This window comes from Cupressus sempervirens, chromosome 4, assembly GCF_028749045.1.
Source record: "Cupressus sempervirens isolate cs-2001-9-10 chromosome 4, ASM2874904v1, whole genome shotgun sequence".
NCBI classification, from domain to species: domain Eukaryota; kingdom Viridiplantae; phylum Streptophyta; class Pinopsida; order Cupressales; family Cupressaceae; genus Cupressus; species Cupressus sempervirens.
In genome coordinates this window covers 551,194,710-551,222,166 of record NC_143121.1, presented here as the reverse complement: position 1 = coordinate 551,222,166, position 27,457 = coordinate 551,194,710, and the positions used below count along the sequence as shown (strand labels likewise).

The window sequence follows — 27,457 nt, the reverse complement described above, 5'->3', positions numbered from 1 at the left end:
ACTAGTTCACATCAGCTGCGATGTGAAACTGGTAGATGGCAAGTTCCAAAGGAAGAGTGGGCAGACAGAACATGTTTATTCTGCAATATGGGAACAGTGGAGACAGAGCAACACTTTGTCATGGAATGCTTGGCTTACAACGACATCAGATTTGATTATAAAAAAATTATGCAGAACAAGGACTTCAACTATTTATTTGAGGAAGATCAAGTGAAGAGAACAACGGATTTGATTATCAAAATTCAGAGAAGAAGAGACAAGTTAACCAAAACTTTGCAACTGACTAGTTTGGCTCCTGACTCGAGAGGGCGATTGCATGGGTCCCATAGACTACTTTATTCTCGTGGACGTCATTAAAATCTATCATATCATATCATATCATATCATATCATATCTCCTCATATATCATCTTATTATATTCTTTTCTAAAATTTGTAAGATTAAAAGAAATTAAGAGAGAGAGGGAGAGAGGGGAGGGAGAGTGAATGTGTGTTTGTGAGAGAAAGAAATGGAGAAAAGAACAATAAAGTTTAGTTGGACATACCCACACAATTGCCACTTATATTTTTAAAAAAATACAACAATGACCCCCCAAAAAAAATTTTAAAAAATAAAATGATAATTACTAGATTAATAGAATTGCCCTACGAAACACAGTCAAAAAAATAACTTCGAGATTAAGCCTTCGTTTGGTTGTTTGGTGAGAGAGAATCGCGGCTACCTCAAAGTCTCGCAAATCTGCAAACACGATTTGAACCTTCAATTTTAGCTTTGTTTGGGGACACTATAAATTGCATGACGTATCTGTGACGGACAACGAGTTTTCTGTTGTTGGCTTTTCCGATGTTTTTATAGATGATTTGTATACCGGTTTGGCTGTTTACGAACTCGATTTTCATTCTGCCTCCTTCCTCTGTATCTTACGCCTCTTGCCTACCCAGTTTAATATTCACTTCATTCTTGCTCCGTTCAAAGATAGGACGCTTGCTGCTTAATAGCTACAAGCCTGATTGAGACTCCAGCGGGTTTACCGGGGTCGTATTGGTTATGCTGAAAAACTGGAAAATGATAGAAATTTGACCTTAGAAGTCACGGAATTTCACAGGGGACTGGTGAGAATTAGCCGTAACATATTTGTTTTTAAACCTTATAATAATTAGCCGTGTATGCAAAATTGTTTGAAATTATTGATTTTTTAATATTTTAAGTCTAGATTTGGGCTGTGGGTGGTTTATAGATTCGGGCAATTCAATGGCCAATCATGTACGAAATGGCTATGAAGCACTTCGGACTGCATGGTCTCATTTGCCCGCTTCAGAAGATGAAACAGAGCAAGTGCCCACGAGGACGACAAACGGTGGAGGTATGGAGAGCCTTGATTACGAAGTTGTGGAGAACTTGCCTTACAGGGAAGAACAGGTGCCCAGATCTATCTTCTTTCTTGCAAGTAAATTTGCGTATATAGTTTTGTTTTTCTAGATGAATTTGGCTACCCTACTATTAAACAGTCCCTGGCACCCCCATCGAGGCGCAATTAAAAGGGGCTCTGCTTCAACATGAGGCGCCGAGCCTAGATATCACGCTCCATCTTACTTATGTGAGAGCATTGATTATACTGATTCGAATAGATGAAACTCCTATAGAAGCCTGCCGATCGGCGCTCAACGAAGATGGTCTCTTTTCCGTTTGCATACCCTGCTAAATGCTCAAAAATTTCAGACTTTTTGGGGAGCTGAAGGGAGGACATATATCAAAAAGTGTAGCTGGACATGTTTAGTACAAAAAAGAAGTGAGAGGGCACATTCACAATTATTAAAAAAGGACTTCGAGGATGTAGTCATCCACATATTTTCAATCAAGCGTTGATGTTGTCAATGCAGATAACATCAGCTTTAGTTCAAAGACATGTCTAACCCAGAGTTTTACCGAATTCAAGTGCAAGTGAATCCGTCGCATGTTGATTTGATATTCAGCTTGTAATACCTTCCTGAGCTACTGATAAAACAGTCACTCTAATGCAATTCTAAGGAAAATAGCAGCTATTGTTATTTTTCAATCACAACATTAAATATGGTATTAGGCATTGGAAGATTGGGGCCACTGATTTTATAATTTTAAAACTTATAATTAATTGTAATTACCTATTTTGGTGAGTTTTGAATCTTACATTCTGGTGACAATTTTGTTTATTCATCACGAGTTTCCGTAAACTTGGTTGAGCTGAGATCTGTAACTTAAGTTTCATGATTCCTCAGTGATTATCTGTGCTTTTCCCTTCCGACAGAAGTTTTTAAATTTTTGAACTTTTTTTTTGTTACGCTCATTCACATGCTTAAATGTGGCACTTCCTGGCTTGCCATTCCTTCAGTTTAAAGACTTGTTTAACTGTTTATAATTTCCTAGAGTAAAGGATATGGGAGATTTGTTGCCATCATTTCTTCAACCCTTTTGAAATTGTTTTGCTCTGTTATCTTCAGAGTAAGTAGATGAGCCTCATTTGTAGTCTTGCTTCATCATTCCTGCTCATGATTTGCCCCTTTTCAAATCATCTCGTTTTTGTGGTTAGTGAGATTGTAACACTTTTTTATTATTTTGTGTTTTGTTTCATGATGCTATTTTTATCTTACAAGTTTTTTTAATTATTATCTCAGATTCAATGAGAATGTGACATTTGTCACAACCCTGTAGCACACTTTTCCTATTTTAAATTATATTTACCGCTCCAATCTCTCTTTAAAGATAGTGAGTTCATTCATTACTCTCTTGCAACTCACCTCATATGAGTTTCTAATCTCCTTTGAACTTTCTGTCTCCAAGTATATTTTACCACTCTGATCTCTCTTGAAGATAGCGAGTTTATCCATTACTCCCTTGCAAGTCACCTCATAGGACGTTCTAATCTCTTTTCAACTTTCTGTCTTCGGTGATTTGAGATGGGATTAGCATCACAACCTCAGTGTATCTGTCGCATGAGATATGTTGGAACCAGCTTACAAAGGCACCTTGTTTATTCATTCATAGCAAGAGTGACATAATAACAGATGGGGTATTCTTGTATCCATTTGTGGGGTATATTTATTTGTTATTAACTTATTTGTTACTTATTATATACCTTTGTTTCAAGGGATATTGAGTAGCCAACAAATATTGCTCACTTTTTCCATTTTTTTGCTAATCTTTGGTGTTTCTTTCCTTTTCTTTTGCACATAGCTTGTGCGTAAGGGCCTGACAAGTTATGTGCTTCCATTCTATTTTTCCTTAGTTTGTACCTTGGGTTACATGTATTTCCCCGTAATATTCTTCCCTTGAGTAGGCATGGAGATGATAAGTGTTGTGATGTCATTCATTTTCTTTATTGCCATTAATCTAAGTTACTGGTTTGGGTTCAAGGACAAGTGTGGGCACGAGAACCCGGTGTGAATTATTTTAGGGGTTTGGGTACATATGGGTACATGTGTGTGTGTATGATATATACATATATATATACAAGAAAAAAGAGAAATATGTAGAATTGTAAAACAAAATCATTTCATGGTATGATACTTGATAATTGACCAATGCAAATGCCAAGGATAAATATTAAATGCCATTTGATGGTTGAAAAGTATTCGAATAAGCCATATCAAGTATCCACAGTACCCACAAGTACCTACAGACGTACTGGTACCGGATGTGTACCTGAACCTGGTTCGGGACCTGTGGGTACGGACCCAGTAACTATTTTTGAGCATTATTGTCCTAATATAGTTTTCTTCAGCTTTATTTTTAGCCTTACTACTTAGAATGGCTACCAAAATCCATAGAGTGAAGGACAAACATTGAGGAAAATCTATGACAGCTGGACTAAAACAGTAAAGAAGTTGATGGACAAGTGATAATTAATTTGAATGGATAACCCATCCTGGTAAATAATTGATCAAATAACAGTCTCAGTTAACCCAGGGTTTAGATCAACTTTGTTTAAAATGTGGTATATATATAGTCTCGAAAAATTTGAGTTTTTAGAATTCTGCCTGTTATTGTTATTTGTATTTCAAATTTATAGCCATGTTCAAATGTCCTTTTTGTGATTTGATGAAGTGCCTTGGTTATCTCTAGAATGACTTGTAAATGTCAAATTGCTGTGAGGATCAAGTATTTTTGCTTGAGGTGGAACTCTAAAGTTATCTAACATTTATGTAACTTATTTTTATAAACTGCCCACATGTTTCTATTTTCCGCCAAGCAATAATTGCCCAAGAATCTAGCAATTTTTCCTAATAGCGACCGGAGTTGTCCTTTAGCTGCTTTATATCTTGAAGTTTTGGAGCTTTCTTGTTAGAATATATAGTCCATTGATATAACTTGGTGGGGGGGGAACCTTAATAATCCTTAACCATGTGATCAACATAAACATAAACCATAGCAATAAACTCATACACAATAACACTAGATATGTTAACTAGGGAAACCCTTGATCAGAGGGAGAACCTCGTTGGGGATGAAACCCACAAGATGATGTACTAATATAAATATTCCTTGTTAGAGGATGGACCCTGTTAGGAGTCTATTACATCATTCAGTACATATGAGTCCCTGTTAGGAGACTTTGAATCCCTGTTAAGAGATTCCAACCTTGTTAGGAGTTGTGGAAAACAGTTGGACCCATTGCCCAAACAGCTTCAAGGTTAAGACCAATGAACCCACTATCCAATGATCTCTGTATTATTCCTTGCAGAAATAGAACTGAGTTATACGTCCTTTCTCTTTCTTTGTCTTGTCAACCAGACTTCTGCTCCTTCTGATCTTGTAACTAGATCGCAAACTGCACATCCAGTAATCCCTTGGATCACTTACACGCATTCAATCAACACTCTGCTCCTTTTTGCACTTCGCAAATACAATGCACAATAGACACTTGATACTCTTTACAATCAAGGAAAACATCTTTCTTTTATACCATATCTTCATAATAATTCCTTGAGTCAGCCTTAAGGCTTACCCAATTAATTAAAATAATATATATAATTAATTACAATTACAATAGCACTGTTGGCTAACAGTCTATTACAAAACTTCACATGTGCGACTCTATGTCTTGCGCACTCGCTGACGTCACTTGACTATCCTCTGTCACTGGTTGATTGCGCATCACCTCATTATATCTTGTCTAAAAGATATAATGCAAACATTAGAAACTTTCAAACTGCCAAACAGATGCTCTGTTTCTGTGCTGCTCACAGTAAATCAAACACAACTGCCGTACATCTTCGACTCGGACTTCCTCCTCTTAACCACGTCATTAGGACACTCTTAGGAACATGTCCTTAACTACATATCACTTAACCCTTACTTAGTTACTGTGCAACACAAGATCTCTGACTGCTATTCTTCTAGTCTCTACATAAACCATACTATGTTGTCATCAATGATAAACAGAGTCATGAATGCAACATGTCAATGTTCTCCGATGCTCAGGATACTCCCCCAAAGTAGTATCATCAGCATTCATGCTAACATTTCTAACAATCAAACAACAATTGGGAATATGCATTGGGACTTTGCTTCCTTCGTGACTTTGCATTAAGGAGCACGCACTTTCACGCATGTTGGAAACTTATATATGCTATAACAATGCCATTTTTGATATCTTCTTTTGCAAATCTCTCTCTCTGTCTCTCTCTCTGACCTATGTTGGCAAAGCCTTCAATGGGCACATGCACTGACAAAAAATTCTTTACTGTGTCTTTCGCCTATGACATCATTCCCATGCTTCTATGGTTTAATGGGGTTTTCCTCCATTCATGTTGTGTTATGGTTTTAGCAAACGCTTGTGCCGTACACAAAATTGTTGGTATGTCATTGAAATAAGGTTTTTGTCCAACCATTTTTTTTGTAAGATTTATTTCTTCCCACTAACAACATGCCCTAGATTGATTTTACATGTAAATGCCATTTTTGTCAGTTCCAAACCTTGCATTAGTTGTGAATGTTTTTAGGTTTTTTCTTGTATGGAGTTGCTACAGCTCTCAAATTCTCCCTGGTTTGCAAATATCCACGTTGGACCAAGTTTCATAGAACTTCCTTTGTCGCCCTTCTATTGTTGTCCATGCCTGTCTTTTGTAGTCTTGATGGAGCTGAGTAACTTTTTCAACTTGCCTTTGCTCCTTCACTCCCTGCCAGCCTAAAAACTACAAGACTTTGTGGTTGTTATGTAATTGTATTTTTTTTTGTTAGACTTTCAGACCTCCTTTGCAAATTGCATCTGAGCTTCAAAATCTCACTGCTCTGTTAATCCTTTTATGCTTTGAGTTTGAACTACTTGATGCTTGTTGTCCTTGCATTTCCCCACCGGAGATCTTTACCACATAATTTGTGGAAGCATTTTCTTTTTGTCATTTTGCAATCTTCTTGACATCATCCAAGGTCAAAAAATCAAGAGAACTGAACTGCAAGTTCAATGGTGTTTCTTCCTTCAAAGATTGACTCCACATTCACATAAGTTGTTGACACAGACCTTGGTCGTGACGATGTTGGGAAATTTATTTAGAGAGTGAGCAAAGTGGATGGTAGATGACACTGGGCCAAGTGCACTATAGATCTTGGGTTTTATCCAGGCTGCAACATTTTTTGTTTGAGTGCAATCACTTGGCATTTGCTCAGCATCATGATTCTGTAAAAAGGAAAATCATTGGACTTGGCAATGGTCTTTTCCTTCATCTTACACTTCATGCCATTGAAGAATATACCGACTTATGAAAATATATTTCTCTAATATTAAAACCTGCAAGGTTATGATAAGCATTTGGATTGCTGCACCAAGTGCATAAACGATAATTGGTTGAGAAAGTGAAAAACAATAGTTATTATCTTATCAACGATTCTCACAAGAGTGAATTTATTGAAATATGAATGACTTGATCACCTTATTGAACAGGGTCATATGAAATGCAGTTGCTAAAATGTTTCTCCCTTGGATATTCCATTCCATGCTCACTGTTGTTGGAAATAATGATAGAAATGATCTGAAAATTTTGAATAGCGATTATCTGCATGATCAACTCTGTGATGTATAGGAAGGTGAATGTAAGTCAATGACTTTTTAACTTATACATCTGATAGGAAGAACTGTAGCCTTGTTCAAAATAGAGTATATAAACACTCCTCACAGTTGGAGTTGAAAGAAAGCCATAGCCATTATAACAGTGTAAATGACGGTTTTATCTATTACCACACCATGCTTTAGAAAATGGTCTTAACGAAAAGCTTTCATTGGAGGCTACTGTTGCTGTTGTAAATTGGGAAATTGGTTTATTCAATTTTCCATATTTAGTTATATCAAAGTTGAAGGCTTAACCATCACTAATTTTAAACTCTCAATGTATGCTCTCAGTAAACTCGTACTACTGGAGTTATGTGGGTAGTTGTGTGCTTTGCGCAAAATTACTCTCAGGCAAACATAAAACAAGTTGTCAGTTTTTAGTTATAATTATTCTTGTTCTTCTTATCTTTATGCTAAAAATGCTGAGGATATGATAGAGATTACTCTTCCCCCTGTTAAAGTATAGTTTAGTCGAATAAATATTGAATATATATTAATGTAATATATGTTAATTAACATGGATTGTTTCTGCAAATGTAATTATATTGCCATTGTTATAGATATCTTGCAAATGCATATCCCAATCTCTTATAAATATAAGAGTAGGAGACATGTCTCATGAAGAGGCATGTCTCTATGATTAATCATTATAAGTTAATATCTATTAAATATATAAATCACAATGTAACATATGTATTATGTATAATAAATATGTATAATATATTTTATATATAATATAATATTATATGTATATGTAGTATATTTATCAACATTGTACCTTAAGATTAAATCAATCCGACTGTAGCTATAATCTTAACACTCCCTCCTAGCTAGGGAGAATTGTTATGGAACACAATATGCTCTCAAGCATATGGACATATATCATCTCAAAGTGATATTCTTGGAATGGCATATGTACGGATATCAACATAAATCCATCAACACACACATATAAATATTACATATGAAATTTGCTTCAATTCAACACTCTCTTTAACAAAGAGAGAATTAAAGCAATTATAATACAGGATTTGAACACCACCTTAAGTGTGGTCTATGGTAGATTTAAGTTATGGTGTCCAGCAAGATCCGGCCCAAACAACCATAACAAATTGATTTTCATGGTGTACGGCAAAATCCGGCCCGAAGAACCAAGATAACACTTGCTCCAACACATTTTGGTGTTGGGAGATAGGTCAACTATTGATAAGATCATCACCTTACAATAGTTACCTTCTATTCATTATCATAACTTCCAACACTCCAAGACAACAACTTAATAAAGTCTGTCATGATAACATGTCCATCTATTGATAAGATCATCACCTTTCAATAGCTCCCCTCTAAATATATACATGAATGAAAGATCGTCACCTTTCATGACATAATCACAACATCATGTAGTAACAACATCATGTAGTAACTCACATGATATTCACCATGAACCAAGTGAGAGGGTGGACCCACCATAGCTGCTACTAGAGGGTAGAACAAGGATTTTCACCTCAGATTTCTCTCTCATAGAGGAGAGCACATTACAAAGAATTTCACTTAGAACTTCTCCTCATAGAGAAGATATCATCCAGAAAGGATTGCATCTTAAAATTTATCCCTTTGAACAATGATCCTGGGAAGTCAAGTCCTGTAGTTACTCCCTTTGAGACTCTTCACCCAAGGATGCCTCTCGGACTCTCTTTGAATTTGATATTAATCTTTCAACTTTCAGTAATAAGTTGTTATTTCCTCATGATGAATATAGGGGTAGACCCATCAAAATCATGCAGTCACATACATGTATTTTTAGACTCCCCTCTGAGTATCAATATTCTAAGCTCCTGCGTTGCCTTCAAAGAAGCGTCATACTCCCTCATAATGTAGAAGAATCTCATAATCTCATAATCTCAATCATCAAAAATGTTTTCTTTAAGAGCCTTACTCTATCCATCTTGATCATCAGGGTCTTTGAAGCTACTATCATTAGATTGCGTCTGTACAATATTTGGTAGCATATGTAAAGTACCAACCTTCTTTTCCTGTAAGAATATACTCAACATAAAGGAAAATATCAAGGCATAACTCTTATAGTATGTATAGAATTACAAATAAGAGAGACTACAAAGATTAGATAAATGTAAAAAATAAGAATACTTATCAGCACATGAATAAGAATACTTATCAACACATGAAGATTCAGAAATTATCTTTTTAGATTGTTTAAGAATGGAATATCTCCCCTTTAAATAAGGTTCAAGTGGGAATGGAACATTGACTATTATTCCCCCCAAATGCAAAATTTCCACTCATTCTTATATTGTTGAACAATTTTGTATCAAATATGACAACTCCTTTCTAAGTTCCAACTTGCTCTTTTTGTCCATTGAAGGTCCAAACATTCATTTAGCTTAATAGTAGAAGCAGACATGTCCTTCCTTTTTCTCAAACTTGTCCACAATATGCCAATATCTTGATTTACTATAGGTCCACAATATGCCAATATGTTGATTTAGTATAGGTCCACAATGTGCCAATATCTTAATGGGATAGGCCCATTAGGGTTATACAATCTCAGACAAGGACTTTTGAACTCAATCATCTGAGCTCCTCATCCAAAGTTGCCTTTGATGAAATGTCACACTTTCTTTGAATTTGATATGATCACGATCTTCTAGGATTAACTGAAATATATGCTTTATCCACTCCTTCGGACGAATGTGTTAGACTCTCTCTTAATCTCAGTCTCCCTCTTTTTCCTGGAAGAATGCACTCGGAGGAAAAAAATCAAGGCACATAGCTCTTAAACAACATATATAAATAAGAGAGAGACCAACACAATACTTAAGGATAATTCCGCATAATGATAAAAGATCATTCTAATTTAACACAGATAAAGATATAATTGAATATATACTTTGAAGTTTAAATTTTTAAAATATATATCTTTAATCCATGCTTTCACATATTATTACTTTATATACATATACAATCACTATATATATATATATACATACATATATATACATATATATATATATATATCTAATTATATTTCTATTAAATATCAAAGAGAATAGTCCTTAACATAATAATCATACCTTTTCTTTAATGTGAAGTTGACCTCGTTACCGACGTAAGAGAACCTGATATTTAATCTCATTAGTTGCTACTATTGAGGAACCAAGAATCAATAACATTGGTGGGTTTCACTGCACTTTGTACAAATCCACCAAACCCACCAAACCCTCCCTTAATGTGTGAATCTCTCCAAACCGATACCAACCAAATAACGTGTGGAGTATTTCATATATATATATATATATTTTGTTTGTTTGTTTGTACCCTTTGTCTCATATTAGATATTAGATACTGTTCTTTTAGTGTGACCACATTGCCCATGTGGCAGCCACATCTAGGGAGGAGGTTCTACTAAATTTGACACTGTACATGAAAGTTTGTCTCCTCCACGCGGTAATAATAACCTAATTATGTGTCAGTATATAATAAAATTCAAACCGTATGAAGTTTGTTTGACACTTCCAAACCAATATGAAAGGCATTCAAATTCTGAAGAGGATTAGTACCCGTGCATATACAAAAGCCAATGTGACAACTCATCTTCTTCTAGTACTCAGTTATTTGAGGCATCCGACCACAGAGGCTTTCTGCCAGCCGTGAATCCTATGTTTCATCTCTTACACCCACAAGTCAGTCCATGGGAGGGAACTCTGCACGACCTCCCTAGGTTGCTTGTTGCCTTCAACCATGGTCAAAAGCTCTGCCAAACCATAGAGAAATTACCTCCATTTTCTTACCAGCAATTGTTAGTAGAAGGGGACTCGAAGATTTGGAGAGGAATGTTGGTTTTGGCGTTCATTGCACACGCTTATGTATGGGGCGCTCCATCTTCGGTAAGTGTGCTTCTTAGTAAATTTACAATTCCATTCTACAAGGTTTCTTCAAGCTCAGGAACATGTGATACATCCTAGCCACCATTAGAGTCAGAAATAGATCATCATATAAATCAGATTAAAAAGATTAGGAACTGTGACACATATATCAATTGAAGATTGCTGTAAGAGCAATTATACTTGTAATTCATATGATCCTTGAAAAAGAAATTAAGACTCATCAAGCATCTTTATTGTTGGATTGGAATGTCCATATGTTGTGTTTATCCTGCATATTGATCAGCAGGTTGCAATCTTAAGCAATTGCAGTTATAATTTATTGTACCATAATATCTTCGATTCATATAGGCCTCCAATATTTCTCAGATCAGATACATTTACAGTTTGGCTCTGAGACTATGTTAAGTAACATGGATCGTTTCTGCAAATGTAATTATATTGCCATTATTATAGATATTTTCCAAATGCAGATCCCAATCTCTTGTAAATATAAGAGTAGGAGACATGTCTCACGAAGAGGCATGTCTCTATGAATAATCATTATTAGTTAATATATATTAACAATATTAATCACAATATATATATATATATATATATATATATATATATCAACATTGTATCATAAGATTAAATCTATATATATCAACATTGTATCATAAGATTAAATCAATCCGACTGTAGCTATAATCTTAAGAATATATTTCTATTTGTTCTTCATTTATTATTATTATTATTGCACCTTGAATAAATATTAATAAACAATAAAACATGACTGGCTATGTCTGAATGTCATAAGTTTAAACAAATCGACAAAATTAGTCGATGGACTTTGTGGTGATTTGGAGCTACATCTACGATAGGACGTTACTCCTCCGGGAGATCACTCCTATTGGGATGTGGCAACTCAGTCCCAATACAAATTCAATATGCCCGCCTGCATTTCAGAAATCGAACACACATTACCACAGTCTTCTTCTATGTTTTCTGACCATAGTGACCTTCAAACAAAGTTTATTGTTTCGGCTATTCTCATCAACGTATGAGACACATGACTCCAGCGTAGCAATACCTTAATAAGTGATATTAAAAGCTTTTGCTTAAACTAATTACATAGCATAGATTCAATTATATTATAAGAATAAATATTGCATTAAATTTTACAAGGAACTCAAATCAATAATTTACTTCTGAAAATAGGTAACTCTGATATAAAATTTATCATGGTATCAGAGCAGCTCTAAGAGATGATCTTGATCAGAATTATCTATCTAGTGCACTCAAATATTCTTAGAATTCCATATCTTTCAAAATGGTGAATGGTATGAGATTATAAGATAGACTTGAAGGTGACTCAAATTTTGCAGCTTGAAAATTGCGAATAATGTTGATCTTGAAAGAGCATGATCTAAAACAGTTTATTGAAAAACTAGACACACCACCCAAAGGGAGTGATGAATTGAGTAGATGGGCAAAAGACAACATTAAGGCTATGAAATTACTAGTAGATGGGGTGAAGGATCATCTACTTCCCATCATTACAGAACTAGACACGGCACATGAAATGTTCAAAGCACTTAAAAAAATGTTTCAGATAAACAATACCACTAGAATTCTCACGTTGAAAGACAAACTCTCCAACATTAAGATGAATACAGGAGATTCCATTGCTTCATATTTCATGAGGATAACAGAACTAAGGAACCAACTCTCTACAATTGGTCACATCTACGATGAAAAAGAATTAACCATGATAGCATTAAAAGGACTGCCACTATCATGGAAAACTTTTAGACAAGGAGTATGTTTTCGAGCCAAGCTTCCTAAACTTGCTCGACTAAAGGCTGACTACATATAAGAGGAGTGCATGTTAATGTCTCAAGATGATGCTTCTACTGGAGTTGATATTCAGATTCTCACAACTCAAGTTGATAAAAGGAAGAAACCTAAATTTAAAGGAAAAAGGAAACATATAGATTACTCTAAAATGCGGTGCTGTAGATGTGACAACTATGGTCACTCAGCATTTTCAGTGCCCTCATAGACCAAAACATTAAGCATCCTTTGCCAAAGTTGGCAATTTGGATATAGATTCAGAGAGATGTCTATTCTAAAGAACTTTAAAATATCCATAACATGAGTGAAATATTGGAGTAAGAGAGGGTTCTCTATTTCCTTATCATCTTCATCGAACTGCAACATAAATGTGAAACACTTTCAAAGTGAACTTGGCAAAATTAGAATTGAGACTTAAATTTTTTTGGATTAGAATTTTTTTTATATGAATTTGTGGGTCCAAATTTATTATTTATTGAATTGATTTTTTTAAATGATCAATTTAATTAGTTTGTAAATAAATATTGTATGGTTATATTGATATAAACTACGTCACACTTTCAAAGTGAACTTGGCATGGTTACAACTTCTGAGATGGAGTCTCATAATACCAAATTATTGTAATATACTTTTTATATAAATCTAACTTTAGAATCATATTTACTTGTTTGTATTTTCAATACATACTATAAGAGTTATGTGCCTTGATCTTTTCCTCCGAGAATGTTATTGTAGGAAGAGGGACTTTGACACTTCTTCAAAGACAATCTTGAATGAGGAGCTTAGATGATTTGATATTTAGAGGGAGTTCTAAAGTCATTGTGCGTGACTATGATTTTAATGGGCCTGCCCCCTGTGTACATCATGAGGAAGTGACAACTTCCAAATGATAAACACTTGTATTTGTAGAAGTTAATGAAAGGTGACGATCTTACAATAACTTAATTTTGAATTACAATGGATATCTTACAACATCTATGCAGATCATCATGGATTATACTTTGCATGGTGGATGTTTATATGGTACGCATTATGAGAATACTTGTGCACATACCGTAGAAACATTTTTGAGTACATGGTGAATGTAATGCATTTGATGGTCAGGAGGCCATTACACAGAGTACTTGGTGAATATCATGCGACTTGATGATCAGGAGGCCATTACTCACAATACTAGGTAAATATCTTGCAACTCGACATTCAGGAGGCCTTTACTCAAAGAGTATTTGATGAATATCATATATTGATATTGTGGAGGCCAATATTCATAATATCAAATGTGATATCAAAATGGTGAATATCAAATGTTGATATTCTGCAGACTATTGCCTTATTGAGTACATGGTGAATATCATGTGTTGATATTCTATAGACCATTACTCAAGAGTATTTGGTGAATATCATATGTTGACATTCTGAAGGCCAATACTCATGATGTCAATTGTGATATCAAAATGGTGGAAATCTTTTGATCAAAGATTTCCTTGTATGTGTCCTTACCAAAGTAACGAGAATCATAATTGTATTGGAATCGACACGGCGGAATCGAATCATGAATCGGGGGTGAATCGTCGGTGAATCGACAAATTTGAAAAAACCTTTTAAATGTAGAGATTTTAGCAATTTAAGACTTATTTCATGCACCCTTTATTGAATATAACTTAAACACATTATAACATCATCAAATAGAAGTTAAAACTTAACATACATAAACATGAAACATAAATTCCATCACATACATAACTATGTTATCATTATGTATTAAAATGTAAATTGTAGGCTAGCTGAAGTAAATAAAAATCAAATAATCATAATGATTCAAATCGTAGAATGTATGTAAGATGAAATCATGAAGATCTATAAGACATCAAATCATAAATGTATGTATAAATCTAAGATGAAGATCCATGAAAGTTTGAAACATATGTCTATCAGTGATTCAATATCACTATCAATATCTATACAGTGTAAACAAAATATAAAAACAAGGCTCCAGCTCAAGCCTCTTCTTCTCTCTCACTTTTCCTCTTTTCTACTCATGCTTAACAAATAGAAGGCCCTTTAGGATTATAACAAAGAGAATAGGTCAAAAAGAAAGTAAAAAAAACAAGTTATTTTTTTTAAATTTACAACTCCATACATTTCTGGCTGCAGGCAATTTCTTGCCGATTTTTTCAACCAATTCATGTGATTTTTTTATGAATTGCCGATACCGGCGATTCATGCAATTCATCCAAAAAAATCGTGTGTGGAGATTCCCGACTCCAAAAAAATCGCCCACCTTGAATCTTATTGCTGAATCGCAGATTCACGCGACTTTCGAGCGATTCTCGTTACTATGGTCCTTACTAATATCTCTAATGCTGTAATAGTTATTTTTGTATTTATCCTTCTAAACTAAGAGGGAGTGTTAAAGTATAGTTTAGTCAGATAAATATTGAATATATAGTAATGTAATATATTTCTATTAATTCTTCATTTTATTATTATTATTGCACCTTGAATATATATTATACATTTACATGTTGAAGGAAATATATTGATATTTACATATATATATATATATTTCATATGATATATATATGTCATATGATATTGTTGATATTTGGTAGCTTTAGTCGGCAAAAACTATGGCTATATATAACTATATATGAGATATAGTTACATATGAGATACAAGTTTATTATATGAGAGAAATTAATATTATACACACACACACACACACACACGTGTATGTATATAAAACAAAGTAACAAGAATCGGAATCGGATCGGAATCGGCAAGGCCGAATCGAATCATGAATCGGCAATGAATCGGCGATGAATTGGCAAATTTGAAAAAACCCTTTAAATTTAAAGATTTTAACAATTTAAAACTTATTTCATGCACCCTTTATTGAATATAACTTAAACACACTATAACATCATCAAATAGAAGTTAAAACTTAACATACATAAACATGGAACATAAAATCCATCACATATGTAACTATGTTATCTAAAATGTAAATTGTAGGCTAGCTGAAGTAAATAGAAATCAAATGATCACAATGATTTAAATCATAGAATGTATGTAAGATGATCCATAAGACATCAAATCATAAATGTATGTAAGAATCTAAGATGAAGATCCATGAAAGTTTGAAACATATGTCTATCAATGATTCAGTATCAATATCTGTAACAAAATATAAAAACAAGGCTCCAGCTCAAGCCTCAGACTCATAGTCATCATCATCATCCTCAACATCATCCTGAAGCTCGGCTGCAGCCTCAGCCTCAGCCTCTGAGTATCCAGTCTGCCTAGTAGCAAGGCGTCTAATGTAGGTCCTAGAGGACTGCCGAGCCATATCTCCCGCATGTAAGATGGGCTCATGAACGTCGCTAGGGCCTGTGCCTGTGCATGCACGTGTGCGTCTACCAATGCCTGAAGAACGTGCTCTAGCTGCCTCAGCCTCTATATCCACCTGGTCAACCCACACACGGTCTTCCTCAGTGAAGACTGGATCCACAACCTCTGTGAGCCACTTTGATTCTGGATCAATCTCCTCTAGAATGATCGGAGAGGAGTCAGTGCCCAAAATCTGTCTGATCCTAAGACGGAGGTTGTAATGAACAAAGACAATATCATTCAACTTCTGCACTGTCAACCTGTTTCTCCTCTTCGAATGGATGTGCTCGAACATGGACCAATTGCACTCACATCCAGAAGCGCTGCTTGGCTGACTCAGAATACGAATGGCAATTTTTTGAAGTTTTGGGGTTGTGGCCCCAAACATTTGCCACCATCTATCTACAATAAGGGAAAAATTGAAAATAGAAACAATTAGTCTCATTTACAAATTACAAGTTAACTCTAAAATTACATAATCAACTTTAAGATTAGAATCTAGATTCATGAACATTGAATATATTATTTAATTTTTACCTGGCTGTAGTGTTGTCTGAGCATTTATGGCCATCCTGCTAGAGAAAAGTGGCCCCTCGTTATTGTTGAATTGGTCTAGCTCAACAATCGCAGCAGCGCTATCTTCATCGCTACACAACCTCTGAATCAATGTGTATAAGCCAGTGAGAACCTCCGCATCTGCCTTGAACTCAGGACGGAAACGATATGCCGGATTCAGAAAGTAAGCTGCTGCATGGATGGGTCGATGGAGCTGATTCTGCCATCTCCTATCGATGATGTCCCAAATAGGGCCATACCTCTCCTGCACTCCTGCATATTGGGCTCTGATGGCCTCCTTGGCCCTATCCATGCCCTCATAAATGTAGCCCATAGAGGGCTTCTCCCCATCATTAGTTCGTAGCAAAGCTACAAGGGGCTTAGTGACCTACATATAAAGTAAAACAAAAAACTTGAGTCAAAACTTAAATATAAAATAATATAACTTAAAGTAAAAGTAAAATACTAAATGTTAAATTGCAATAAATTTACCTGCAGGATTTCTCTAGCGGGTTTCCAAAAACCATCCTCATCAAATATGCAATCCGCCACATCTATCCCTACAATGGTCGTAGCATAGGAAGAGGAAATCCACTTCCGCCCAACAAACATGCTCCTCAATTCATCCCTTGATGTCAACAAGGACTGCAAGGTGATGAAATTCGAGGCAAACCTTGTGATACCTGGGCGAGCTAACTCTTTGCCTTCTGTGTACTTCCTCATTGTGCTAAGGACAAATGAATGATTATAAATGAATTTGCATATGTTTTTTGCCCTTTCCACACATGACTTGACAAACTCAAGTTTGCCAATTTCCTCCAACATGAGGTCAATGCAATGTGCCGCACAAGGGGACCAAAATATGGTGGGGTGCCTCTCCATCAAAAGTTTACCTACAACAATTTTAAGTCAATTAGAAATTCAAATTTGAAAATTCAAATAAATTTATTTTCAAAACTTGAAAAGTTAAAAGTTTACTTGCAGCAACATAACTTGCTGCATTATCCGTCACCACCTGGATCACATTTTGTTCTTCCACCTCTACTATGACTTCCTCAATAGCCTCACATAAGTATGTGGCATTTTTTACATGTGCGGAAGCATCAATGGATTTGATGAACATGGTATATCCTACAAGTAACAAAACAATGAATTAGAATATTAAAATTAAATGGATCATCAACAAATTAGCATTCAACAAATCAAAATTTACAATTATGTATGTAGGAAAGTAGAATGATCAATTACCTCGACAGGATACAAGAAAATTGAGGAGTGTTCTATTCCTCCTATCTGTCCAACCATCAGTCATGATGGTGCAACCCTTTGCAATCCACTCCTTTCGGTTCTCCTCAAGCTCAGCCCTCATGTCCTCTACCATCTCATCCAAGAGGTATCCGCTCAGCTCAGCCTCAGTTGGGGCTTTAAACCCCGGACCACAAATAGCAACCGCGTCTATCATGTTCTGCCAATAAGGAGCCCTGTTACAAATAAAAATTTAGATGTCAAAGACACAAATTATAAAACAAGTAAATATAATTAAAGTTTTACTTTTACTTTTAATTTTAACTTTAAAGAAAACAACGAAAAAAGAATCAATTACCTGGCTGCAATAAATGGAATGTTGCAAAAGTACCAAAATTTGCATATCTCCTTTCTGGCAGCATCATGAATTTCCTTGTTCAAACCCATGCCCTCAAGCGTGGGTTGGGAACCAGGAGTAGTGCGGGGCACAAAGTAACTATCCATTCTGTTTTTCTGCACTCTAGGCTGCAATAGGTTGGTGTGGGACTCTGTCTCAGTATGTGACCGACTAGCACTAGCACGAGCAGAAGAACTAGGATAAAAAGGAGGCCTAGAAGAACCCTCTCCAACACAACTTACAGATGCAGAAGCTGATGCAGATGCAGATGTGGATGCGGCTGCAGATGCGGATGCGGGAACATGGGAGCCAATACCCCTTAACCCTTCAAGTTGCATTTTCCTATTGGCTTTGTCTTTTTCAATTTTTTCTAATGCCATTAAGCAAGTGCGTTTTGCCTCAGGAGTTTGGTGAGTGCAAATTGTAACATCGTGTCCAGGTATAGCAGCAATGTGGTATTTCAATCTATAAATACCCCCAGAAGTTATTTTTTCTTTACAAAAAATACATTTTGTTTGATATTTGGTTCTTCCAGGAAACTCTTCGTTATATTTCCAACATTCATCTTTTCTACCCATTGCGAATTTGCAAAAAATGAAAGCAAACGCTGCTGCAATAAAAATTTATATGTAAAATATCAAAGTTTGAAGCTAATAAAAGCTACAAAACAACAAACCCTAGTTTGCAACTTAGTAAAAATAAAGAACATTCAAGATCTAAACTAAAAATCTTGAAAACTATAAAGATTTAACAAAAAATGCATAATACACTAACATGCAAAAAAAAAAAGAGCACTTACCTCTTGCAAATGAGTTGAGGAGTGTTGAGATTGGCTCCCTAATGCTCCCAATGCAATTGATGGCCTCCTCAAATGGATTGCTGATCTCTTTTGTGCTCTTTCTTCTTGCCGGTTAGAAACCTATGGCTTTTCTTTTCTCTTCTTCTCTCTCACTTTTCCTCTCTTCTACTCATGTTAAACAAATAGAAGGCCCTTTAGGGTTATAACAAAGAGAATAGGTCAAAAACAAAGTAAAAAAAACAAGCAATTTTTTTAAATTTTACAACTCTATACTTTATTGGCCGCGGGCGATTCCTGCCGATTTTTCCAGGCGATTCATGCGATTTTTTGCCTGAATCGCCTGAATCGGCGATTTCCGATTCCAAAAAAATCGCCATTGCTGAATCTAATCGCCGAATCGCCGACTCAGGCGATTTTATGGCGATTCTTGTTACTCTGATATAAAATTATGATTAAGTTTTATTATATTAATTATCTAATACTCTTCATCACTTATTCATAATTTAAATAAGAGGTCGCTGCCATTTAGAAAACACAAACCAATCCTACAGTGCTTAGTACATTTGCAGCGATCCTCGAAAAATAACATGGTATTAGAGCCAACTGCAAATGAAGAAGGGAGAAAGGTGAATCATTGCAAAGTATAGGAAGAATATAAGAGATTAATCCAACATCTGCGATACCATATCCTAAGTGCTGATCAAATCATCAAGAAACATGTGTTTTGAATCTTCAAAATGTTCATACCCATGCTATGATGAAGGTGTCCAACAAAATCTACCAATGTACTTTCATGAAGCAATGGAAGAGATTTGTATAAACATTGTGTCAACACTTAATAAATAAATACCATAATTGTCTTTGAAATAAAAACGTGACAAATGCAATGTTCAGAGGACTGGCGGTGATATAGAATATGTTTGGAGTTGTTGCCTGACCAATTGTGTTTGGCAACAAATCTCATTCTTAGTAAAAATTGACAGTTTGCTACGTATTGATAATTAGAAAATACAAGTCATAAATCAATCACGGCAGCACAATGTGTTGCTCAATCTATTTTGCTTTCTTTTCGGCGCTCCTAGTTCACGTTCTAGTGGTTGTTGAGTACTTGCAAATTTACCGACTCTTTTAATAGAATTGACATTTGAAGGATCAACACTTCGACGACAAATTACTTGTACAGGAATACATTACAATTTCTAGAAGTGCAAATCAGACCTACTGGTTCACCCTAAAATTATAAATCGCTCATAGTGGTTCCATTCATCTCCTCTCTCCGAATTTTGTTGGAGATTTATGTTAGATGTTCCAAAAGACATAACTGCAACTTCTACGAGAGATAATAGAGTAATGGTTCAGAGTTTTAAATGGGCAGATGTTAGAATTGTGCAGTAAATCCCAACTAAGGCATACCCATTATTGAGAGTTCATAACAATCATCAATAATTACAAAGGGGATCATTCCAGCAGCCTACGTGGAAGAGCGTACAACTATCAACGGGAAAACACGGTAGTCAAAGGCAAAAGAGTGATAATATACTATGGAGAGGATTACAGTTTGACTCGAGCAGTAAATCGTGGATGGTGCACGTTACTGCTAGATGGGAATCGATGAAGGAATATAAGAAAGGACGAGCTCGTGACAGTGTAAATCGTTCCTTCTTTTCCTCCATTTTCTTTGCTTCCAAACCCCATTGCACAGTTTGAAAGTTTCATTCTACTGTGTTCCCAAATGAGATCGTTTCTCTAGCACCCATCAATTACATTGTATTGGGATGTTGCTAAAGAAGCCTCAAAAGAAACAAGAGCGAAAATCATTGTCACTATAAGGTTAGCCATCATGGAAGTTTTCCAAAAAAAATTGTGTTGCTTCCATTCTGGATTTTCGGTTGTAATCAAGTGAATATAATTCAAGGGTTATTTTGTGATGTATGTGCATTTGAATTCAAATTAAATTGGAAATTTCTCCGCTACATAAATTCATATCGAATAATGATGTAACATTGAGAAGGCCCTCCTAACTTTCAATAGAGTTCAGATAAACTAAAGATGATTCTCCTGTGATTATCGGTTGGAGAAGTAACAGATTTAATATAGATTTTGTTTATATATATTTGAGGTAAGGTGGAAATGCACGAGCATGAAAATATCAATAAAGGGAAGACAAAGATTTAGTATAAAGTTGCGATGCCTATAAAAGGTGGACCCACCATAATCGGTTAAAAGAGAAGTGGATCCTATCGGGCATAAGAAGCATCGGGTCACACACATACATATTAAAGGTGGAATGAAGGGGATACACTATACAGAGGTAAATGTATGGATCTATCCATTAAGGTATGTGTAAAGATATGGTTTCGGGCATTTTATTATGTATTCGTTTCTATATCATATGAAATGTTAATAGTTGAAAATATATATGATCAATAATATATAATATAAAAAGTAATATATATTATACTTTGTATAGAATATTATGAAATTTGATAGTTATATATATAGATATATATATTTGTATATATATATTTATATATATACATTCATTCAAAATGATATTTAATAATTTGATATAATATTTGTTAACTATAAAGAGATTCATCATGGGAGTATGGAAGGTAAAGATCGAGTATTCTTACTTCTATTATTGAAAATATAGAGTTATGTTACAATTATTTATGTTATTGTTAGTAATAAGCATGAGTTAAATTACTAACATCCTAATTAATATTAACACTCTTATTTCTATTTCTATACGTACTATAAGAGCTATGAACCTTGATCTTTTCCTTTGAGAATGTTATTGCAGGAAGAGCAAGATTGAGATTAAGAGGTAGCTTGACATTCCATTAGAGGCTACCTTGAAAGAGAGGGAGTAGATAGAGGATATGATTCAGTCAACCTTCGATGATTTTGATCATATTGATTTAGAGGGAGTAAACCAAGTTGTGATGGATTCTCTAGTGATCAATAAATAATAGCAGTCAAGAAGATTGTGATTCATAAATATACCTCATGACCTTGATTTTAATGGGCCTACCCCCTGTGTACATCATAAGGAAGTGACAACTTTTAAATGATTATCACTCATACTTGCATAAGTTATTGAAAGGTGACGATTTACAATAACTTAATTTTCTTTTATGATGAATATCTATAGTGTCTATGCAGATCATGATGGATTATACTTTGCATGGTGGATGTTTATATGGTAAGTATTATGAGAATGTGTGTGTACATATCTTATAAACATTTTTTGAGTACATGGTGAATGTTATGCAAATTGATGTTCTAAAGGGGCATTACACAGAGTACTTGGTGAATATCATGCAACTTGATGTTCTGGAGACCATTACTCACAGTACTTGGTGAATATCTTGCATCTCAATATTTTGAAGGTCATTACTCAAAGAGTATTTGGTGAATATGATATGTTGATATTCTGTACACCACTACTCAAATGTGATATTAAAATGGTAAATATCATATGTTGATATTCTGCAGAACATTACCTTATTGAGTACATGGTGAGTATCAAGTGTCGATATTTCGGAGACCATTACTCAAAGTATTTGGTGAATATCGTATATTCAAAAGGCCAATACTCATGATATCAAATGTGGTATCAAAATGGTAGATATCTTCTTATCAAATATATCCTTAAAATGTGTCATTCTTAAAGATTGCTAGTGGTATAATATCTGTCTTGTGATTATCCTCCCTAGCTAAGAGGAAGTGCTGATGTTTGGTAGCTTTAGTTAGATAAAACTATGGCTATATAAAACTATATATGAGATATAGTTACATATGAGATATAAGTTTATTTTATATATATATATATATACTTAGTCACAGAGTTCGCTAAATTTCGGCCATGAGGTTCAAAATTTGACAAACTTCTAAACAGTATAAATTTTTTGTTTTAATGCACTTGGTATTCGTATGTAAATATATACTGCCATCTTTAAATAAATGTTAGAAGAGTTTTCCAAATTTTTGACGTTTCCTACACAAGGTTTTTCTCTAGCATCTGAGACGAGCAGCAAAGATTACCCACAGACAAGTGGAGATCAGGCAATAAATGTTCCACCAATTAAAGGATTTGCAACACCATTTTTTTTAGAGAAAACACAGAATTCGCAGTTGTGTAACTCCATTTTTTAATTTTCGACAAATGTCGTGTAGCTCAATTTTGCTCCAAACTAAAATTTATTTATTCGATGGAATGTAGTACCTCAGTTTTTAACTTTCAATGTTAATTTTATTTGTGTTTTTCTTTTTAATAATAATAGTAGAGCCGCGCATCTCTTTTATTTTTACTAATGTTACTAATATTATTTATTTATAGTTTTTATATATTCAGATAATGTAATTTTATATGTTAATATTATTTTTCTTATTCATTATAATATATAGGATTCATTAACAAAAATATATTTGTAAATTTTATATTACTAAAACTTATATGTATATATTTATATTTAAATTTTTTTTTGTAGAAGGCGAATATAATCACGAATTTTTTTCGAACTTTTTATCCTTGTCAAATTAAGTGTGAATTTTATTGTCGCCGAATTCAAACTCGAACGTTGTGACTTAGTGTATATACATATGTATATAAAACTAAGTTGCCGGTTCAGGTTCAATTCCAAGTTTGAAGTTCAAGAATCAGTTCACAAGTTTGTCAAAATTTTGGAAGGGATTTGGGTTCGTTAGTACAAAAGCATGTAATATATATATATATATATATATATATATATATGAAGCTTGAGTTAAAATTAGAATGTAGCATAAAAATTGGTAGCATAAACACATTTAAACAACAAAAACTTTAAAACACCATAAACAGTTAAAGATGTAATCATAGTGATCATACCATCATATAGTAACATAGTGCAATCAACTTCAACATCAAAGATTTAAAACGTTTAAAATGTCAAGTTCAAGTATCATTGTTTCATGTTCATTGTTTAACTAATGGAACGAAAATCAATTAATATTCTTAGTTCTAAGTTCTTCAATCTTCATTTTCTTCTTCTTCTACGGTATTACTTGCGCTAAGGCCAATGAGATCAGCAACAGAAGCAACAATGGTATTGACATCAAAGCCATCAAAATCATCAATTGTAAGCCAAGCAGTGGAAGCATCCAAGTCTGCAATCTCTGCACCTACATCCCAAATCTTTGTCTCCTTTTCTTTGTATTCTTGACTCTTGTGCGAAAGAAGGTGCAAGTTGTTATACACAAATACTAGGTTCTTTGCTTTTTTTGATTGCAACCTATTGCACTTCATTGAGTGGATGAAAGAATAGGTGTTTCAATCTCTTTCGGATGTTGAAGAACTAGCAACCTATGAAGACAACATAGGGTAAGCATTTAAAAAAGAATTAATTCAATCTTATAAAAAATTTAAAATCACTTTCTAGTCATGATTCTTTTGAAGATAAAGTAAGCTAATTTAAAAAAAATAAAGCTTATGTGTGATATAACTTTGATTGCAAGGGGCTGCAATGTTTGGAATTTTTGAACATGGAGGTACCACCAACCATGAGCATCCTTCTTGAACCGATGACGAAAAGCATTGTTACTTAGACCTCTAGCATTGACAAACTCTATAAACTCATCCATGATTACATCTTTCATATTATCATTAGGAAATATTCTTCTAAATGCTGCTTGGTACCCATTAGACACTTTCATATCTCTATATGGTGGCAACCTTCCTGGTAGACTACAATATTAGAGCTATAGTATTTGGGGGTCTAGGCATAAGCAAGCAAATGTAATGGAGTGGTCATTTTGTTCCATCTGTCAAAAATAGTTTTTTGCACTTTTTTGAAAAATTTCTCTTGCGGATCGTGCTCCTCCTTATTTATAACTTGCTCGAACTTCTCAAGCATTGAGTCTATGCCATCATAGATCTCTCCAAGGCAAGGCCTATCCATGTTAGTGTACCTAAGGATGCTCATGATGGGCTCAGTGATCTTAAAGAGATATTCCACACGTTCCGACCATGACTCAACCAATAACCTATCCTTTATTTTGTTTGCCCTTTCAGTGTTCTTTTGCTTCCATACACCCCAATTGTGGCTGATTACCATACCTTTAAGTGCATCTTTCACTTGCACAAGTCGTCTTAAGATGATTATATGTGATTCAAAATGGGTCTTAGCAACCTGTGACATAAATTAGAGCAATAAACAACTATTAGATACATATTTTAGAAAAAGTATACACATTGCACAAGTAAAATATGAGAAATCAGAAATTGTGAATTATTAAAAATTAAAAAATTAACTTGAGTTCAAGTTCATTTACCTTCAATAGCTCCAATTTTGAGTGGTTTCTGAAAAGAGATTGAGTAATGTGTGGTGGTTTGTGACAAACATTTGGATGTCCTCAACCTCTTCATACATTGTTTTGATCCACTCAATTTGGTTCCCAATCTTTTGTAGCATAAGATTGAGTGAATAGACTGCACAAGGTGTCCAAAAGATATGTTGATATCACGATTCAACAAATAATCTAGCTGCTCTACAATTCTTTGCGTTGTCCGTTATGATTTGGACAATGTTTCTTGCACCCACTTGTTCAATGGCCTCAATTAGGATATCAGCAATAAATGATCCATCTTTTACTTTGCTCTCACAATCCACTGCTTTCAGAAACATTGCCCCTTTAGGGGACACCACAAGGACATTGATCAAGGGATGGTTCCTGAAATCTTTCCAGCCATCTGAAACAATTATCACCCCTGTCTCAACCCACAAGTCCCTTATGGGCTTTAATTGATCTTCAATTCATTGGACCTCTTCATCCAACAAGCTGGTGCCCACTTTCTCATACACGGGGTCGCAATACCCTCTTGGAGCTTCATTGGCACCCTTCAACATGTCCTTCCAAAATGGAGAGCGAACAGCATTAAAGGACAACCCATTTGCATATTGTTGTGATGTTTTCACACCATCGCTCCAAAATTTTTGGGGAACCCCTTTTTCGGGCAGGCCTTGGCAATTTTCGTAGGTGTTGGGAATTTTTCAATTGCCTTAGCAAAATTTGGATTTGTCTAGAGGTTTTCGAATTAGTGATTTTACACCTTGAACGCCTTTGGGCCAGCAGGGGATTTGATTTGTTTTCACCTAGTGTGAAACTTGATTTTCTGGAACATGTAATTTTGTCCTTTAGGCAAAACAGATAAAACAACATTTTTTCGATGGTTAAAATAATATTTGGCAAGACAAATTTGCAAACTTTTGGACTTAGAGGGATTTTTAAAAATTTGATTTAATGAACAAGTTTGAACATTTTTAAAATGAATTTTAGATATAGTCGTTTTGGAAAATCTTGAATTTTTTTTTTTGATAGTGAAATTGTATTTAGAGTTTGAATTTTGATTGCTAGGAAATGGATTTAAATTGAAATTGTATTGCAAAATTGAAATTGGATTAAATTGCAAAATTTCATTACTTAGGTTGAAATTTTGCCTAGAGGATTTTAGAAATGTAAGAGTAAATTGGTAATTTGGAATTGAAAAATTGATTTTGGCTTGCTAGATTCGATTTTAATGATATTTTAATTGCCAAAATATTGTTAAATAAAAATTTTGACATCTCCTAGGCTTACCTTGTTTCTATTTTGCAATTCTGGATCAAACTGGCAACTAGAAGGGGCAATTTCATTATGGGGCATAGTTATTTTCATGTTTTATTTAAAATTGGGCCACCTTTTGGGGTTTTAACTTAAATTTTATTTCCCTCTAGGCAGGTCGGCCCACTCTGGAGGTCAATAGGAGGATATAAGAAGGGGCTTCCCCCCTCTTATTTCTCATTCATTCCCACCTCTTGCTTGGTTGAGCGATTTTCTTATAAAGTGGCGATTTTGTCCTTGGCAGCGATTTTTGGGGTTTGATTTTCCATTTTTGAGCAGTGATTTCTGCTGTAAGACGAATTTGATGGAGAAGGTCTGATTTTTGCAAGATTGGCAGCGATTTTGGGGTCTGATTTTCCTCCTAGGGCAGTGATTTTTTCCTCCAGCTATGATGATTTTATTTGGTGGAGAAGCAAGGCGATTTGAGATCTGATTTTTGGCAAGTGTGGGCGATTTTAGAAGGTCGAAATTCTGATTTGGAGCAGACTCTTCTGCCCTAAGGCAGCGATTTTCCTTCAAGTTGGATGATTTTTTCTAGGAGGTCAAAATTTTAAGAAAGGAGTAGATTTTTGCAAGCAATTCATTTGCTAGGGCATCACATTTTGGAG

The 27,457-nt window shown here is 34.7% G+C and overlaps 3 protein-coding genes across 13 annotated transcripts in view; 1 reads left to right on the top strand and 2 right to left on the bottom strand.

Annotated features, from left to right (window-relative positions):
• The first annotated feature begins 878 nt into the window (after positions 1 to 878).
• CLC-D (chloride channel D) overlaps positions 879 to 27,457 on the top strand; it is a 192,593-nt gene continuing 166,014 nt past the window's right edge. For all 11 annotated transcript variants that reach the window (XR_016363934.1, XR_016363935.1, XR_016363930.1 and 8 more), the window contains exons 1-2: positions 879 to 1,112; positions 1,238 to 1,419. Coding sequence is in view for 4 of the 11 variants with exons in the window: in XM_089825895.1 (XP_089682021.1) it covers positions 1,252 to 1,419 (168 nt within the window). In the remaining 7 variants the exon portion in view is untranslated. The remainder of the gene's footprint in view (positions 1,113 to 1,237; positions 1,420 to 27,457) is intronic.
• On the bottom strand, positions 15,852 to 16,849 carry LOC149562369 (uncharacterized). Its single transcript, XM_089825896.1, has 2 exons — positions 16,747 to 16,849; positions 15,852 to 16,611 (listed from the first exon to the last, which is right to left on the bottom strand). The coding sequence occupies exons 1-2, from the start codon at positions 16,778 to 16,780 to the stop codon at positions 16,028 to 16,030; spliced, it is 618 nt and encodes a 205-aa protein (XP_089682022.1). The 5' UTR covers positions 16,781 to 16,849; the 3' UTR covers positions 15,852 to 16,027.
• Positions 18,005 to 19,025, bottom strand: LOC149562368 (uncharacterized). Its single transcript, XM_089824180.1, has 2 exons — positions 18,368 to 19,025; positions 18,005 to 18,245 (listed from the first exon to the last, which is right to left on the bottom strand). Exons 1-2 carry the CDS (start codon positions 18,982 to 18,984, stop codon positions 18,005 to 18,007), a joined length of 858 nt encoding a protein of 285 aa, XP_089680306.1. The 5' UTR covers positions 18,985 to 19,025.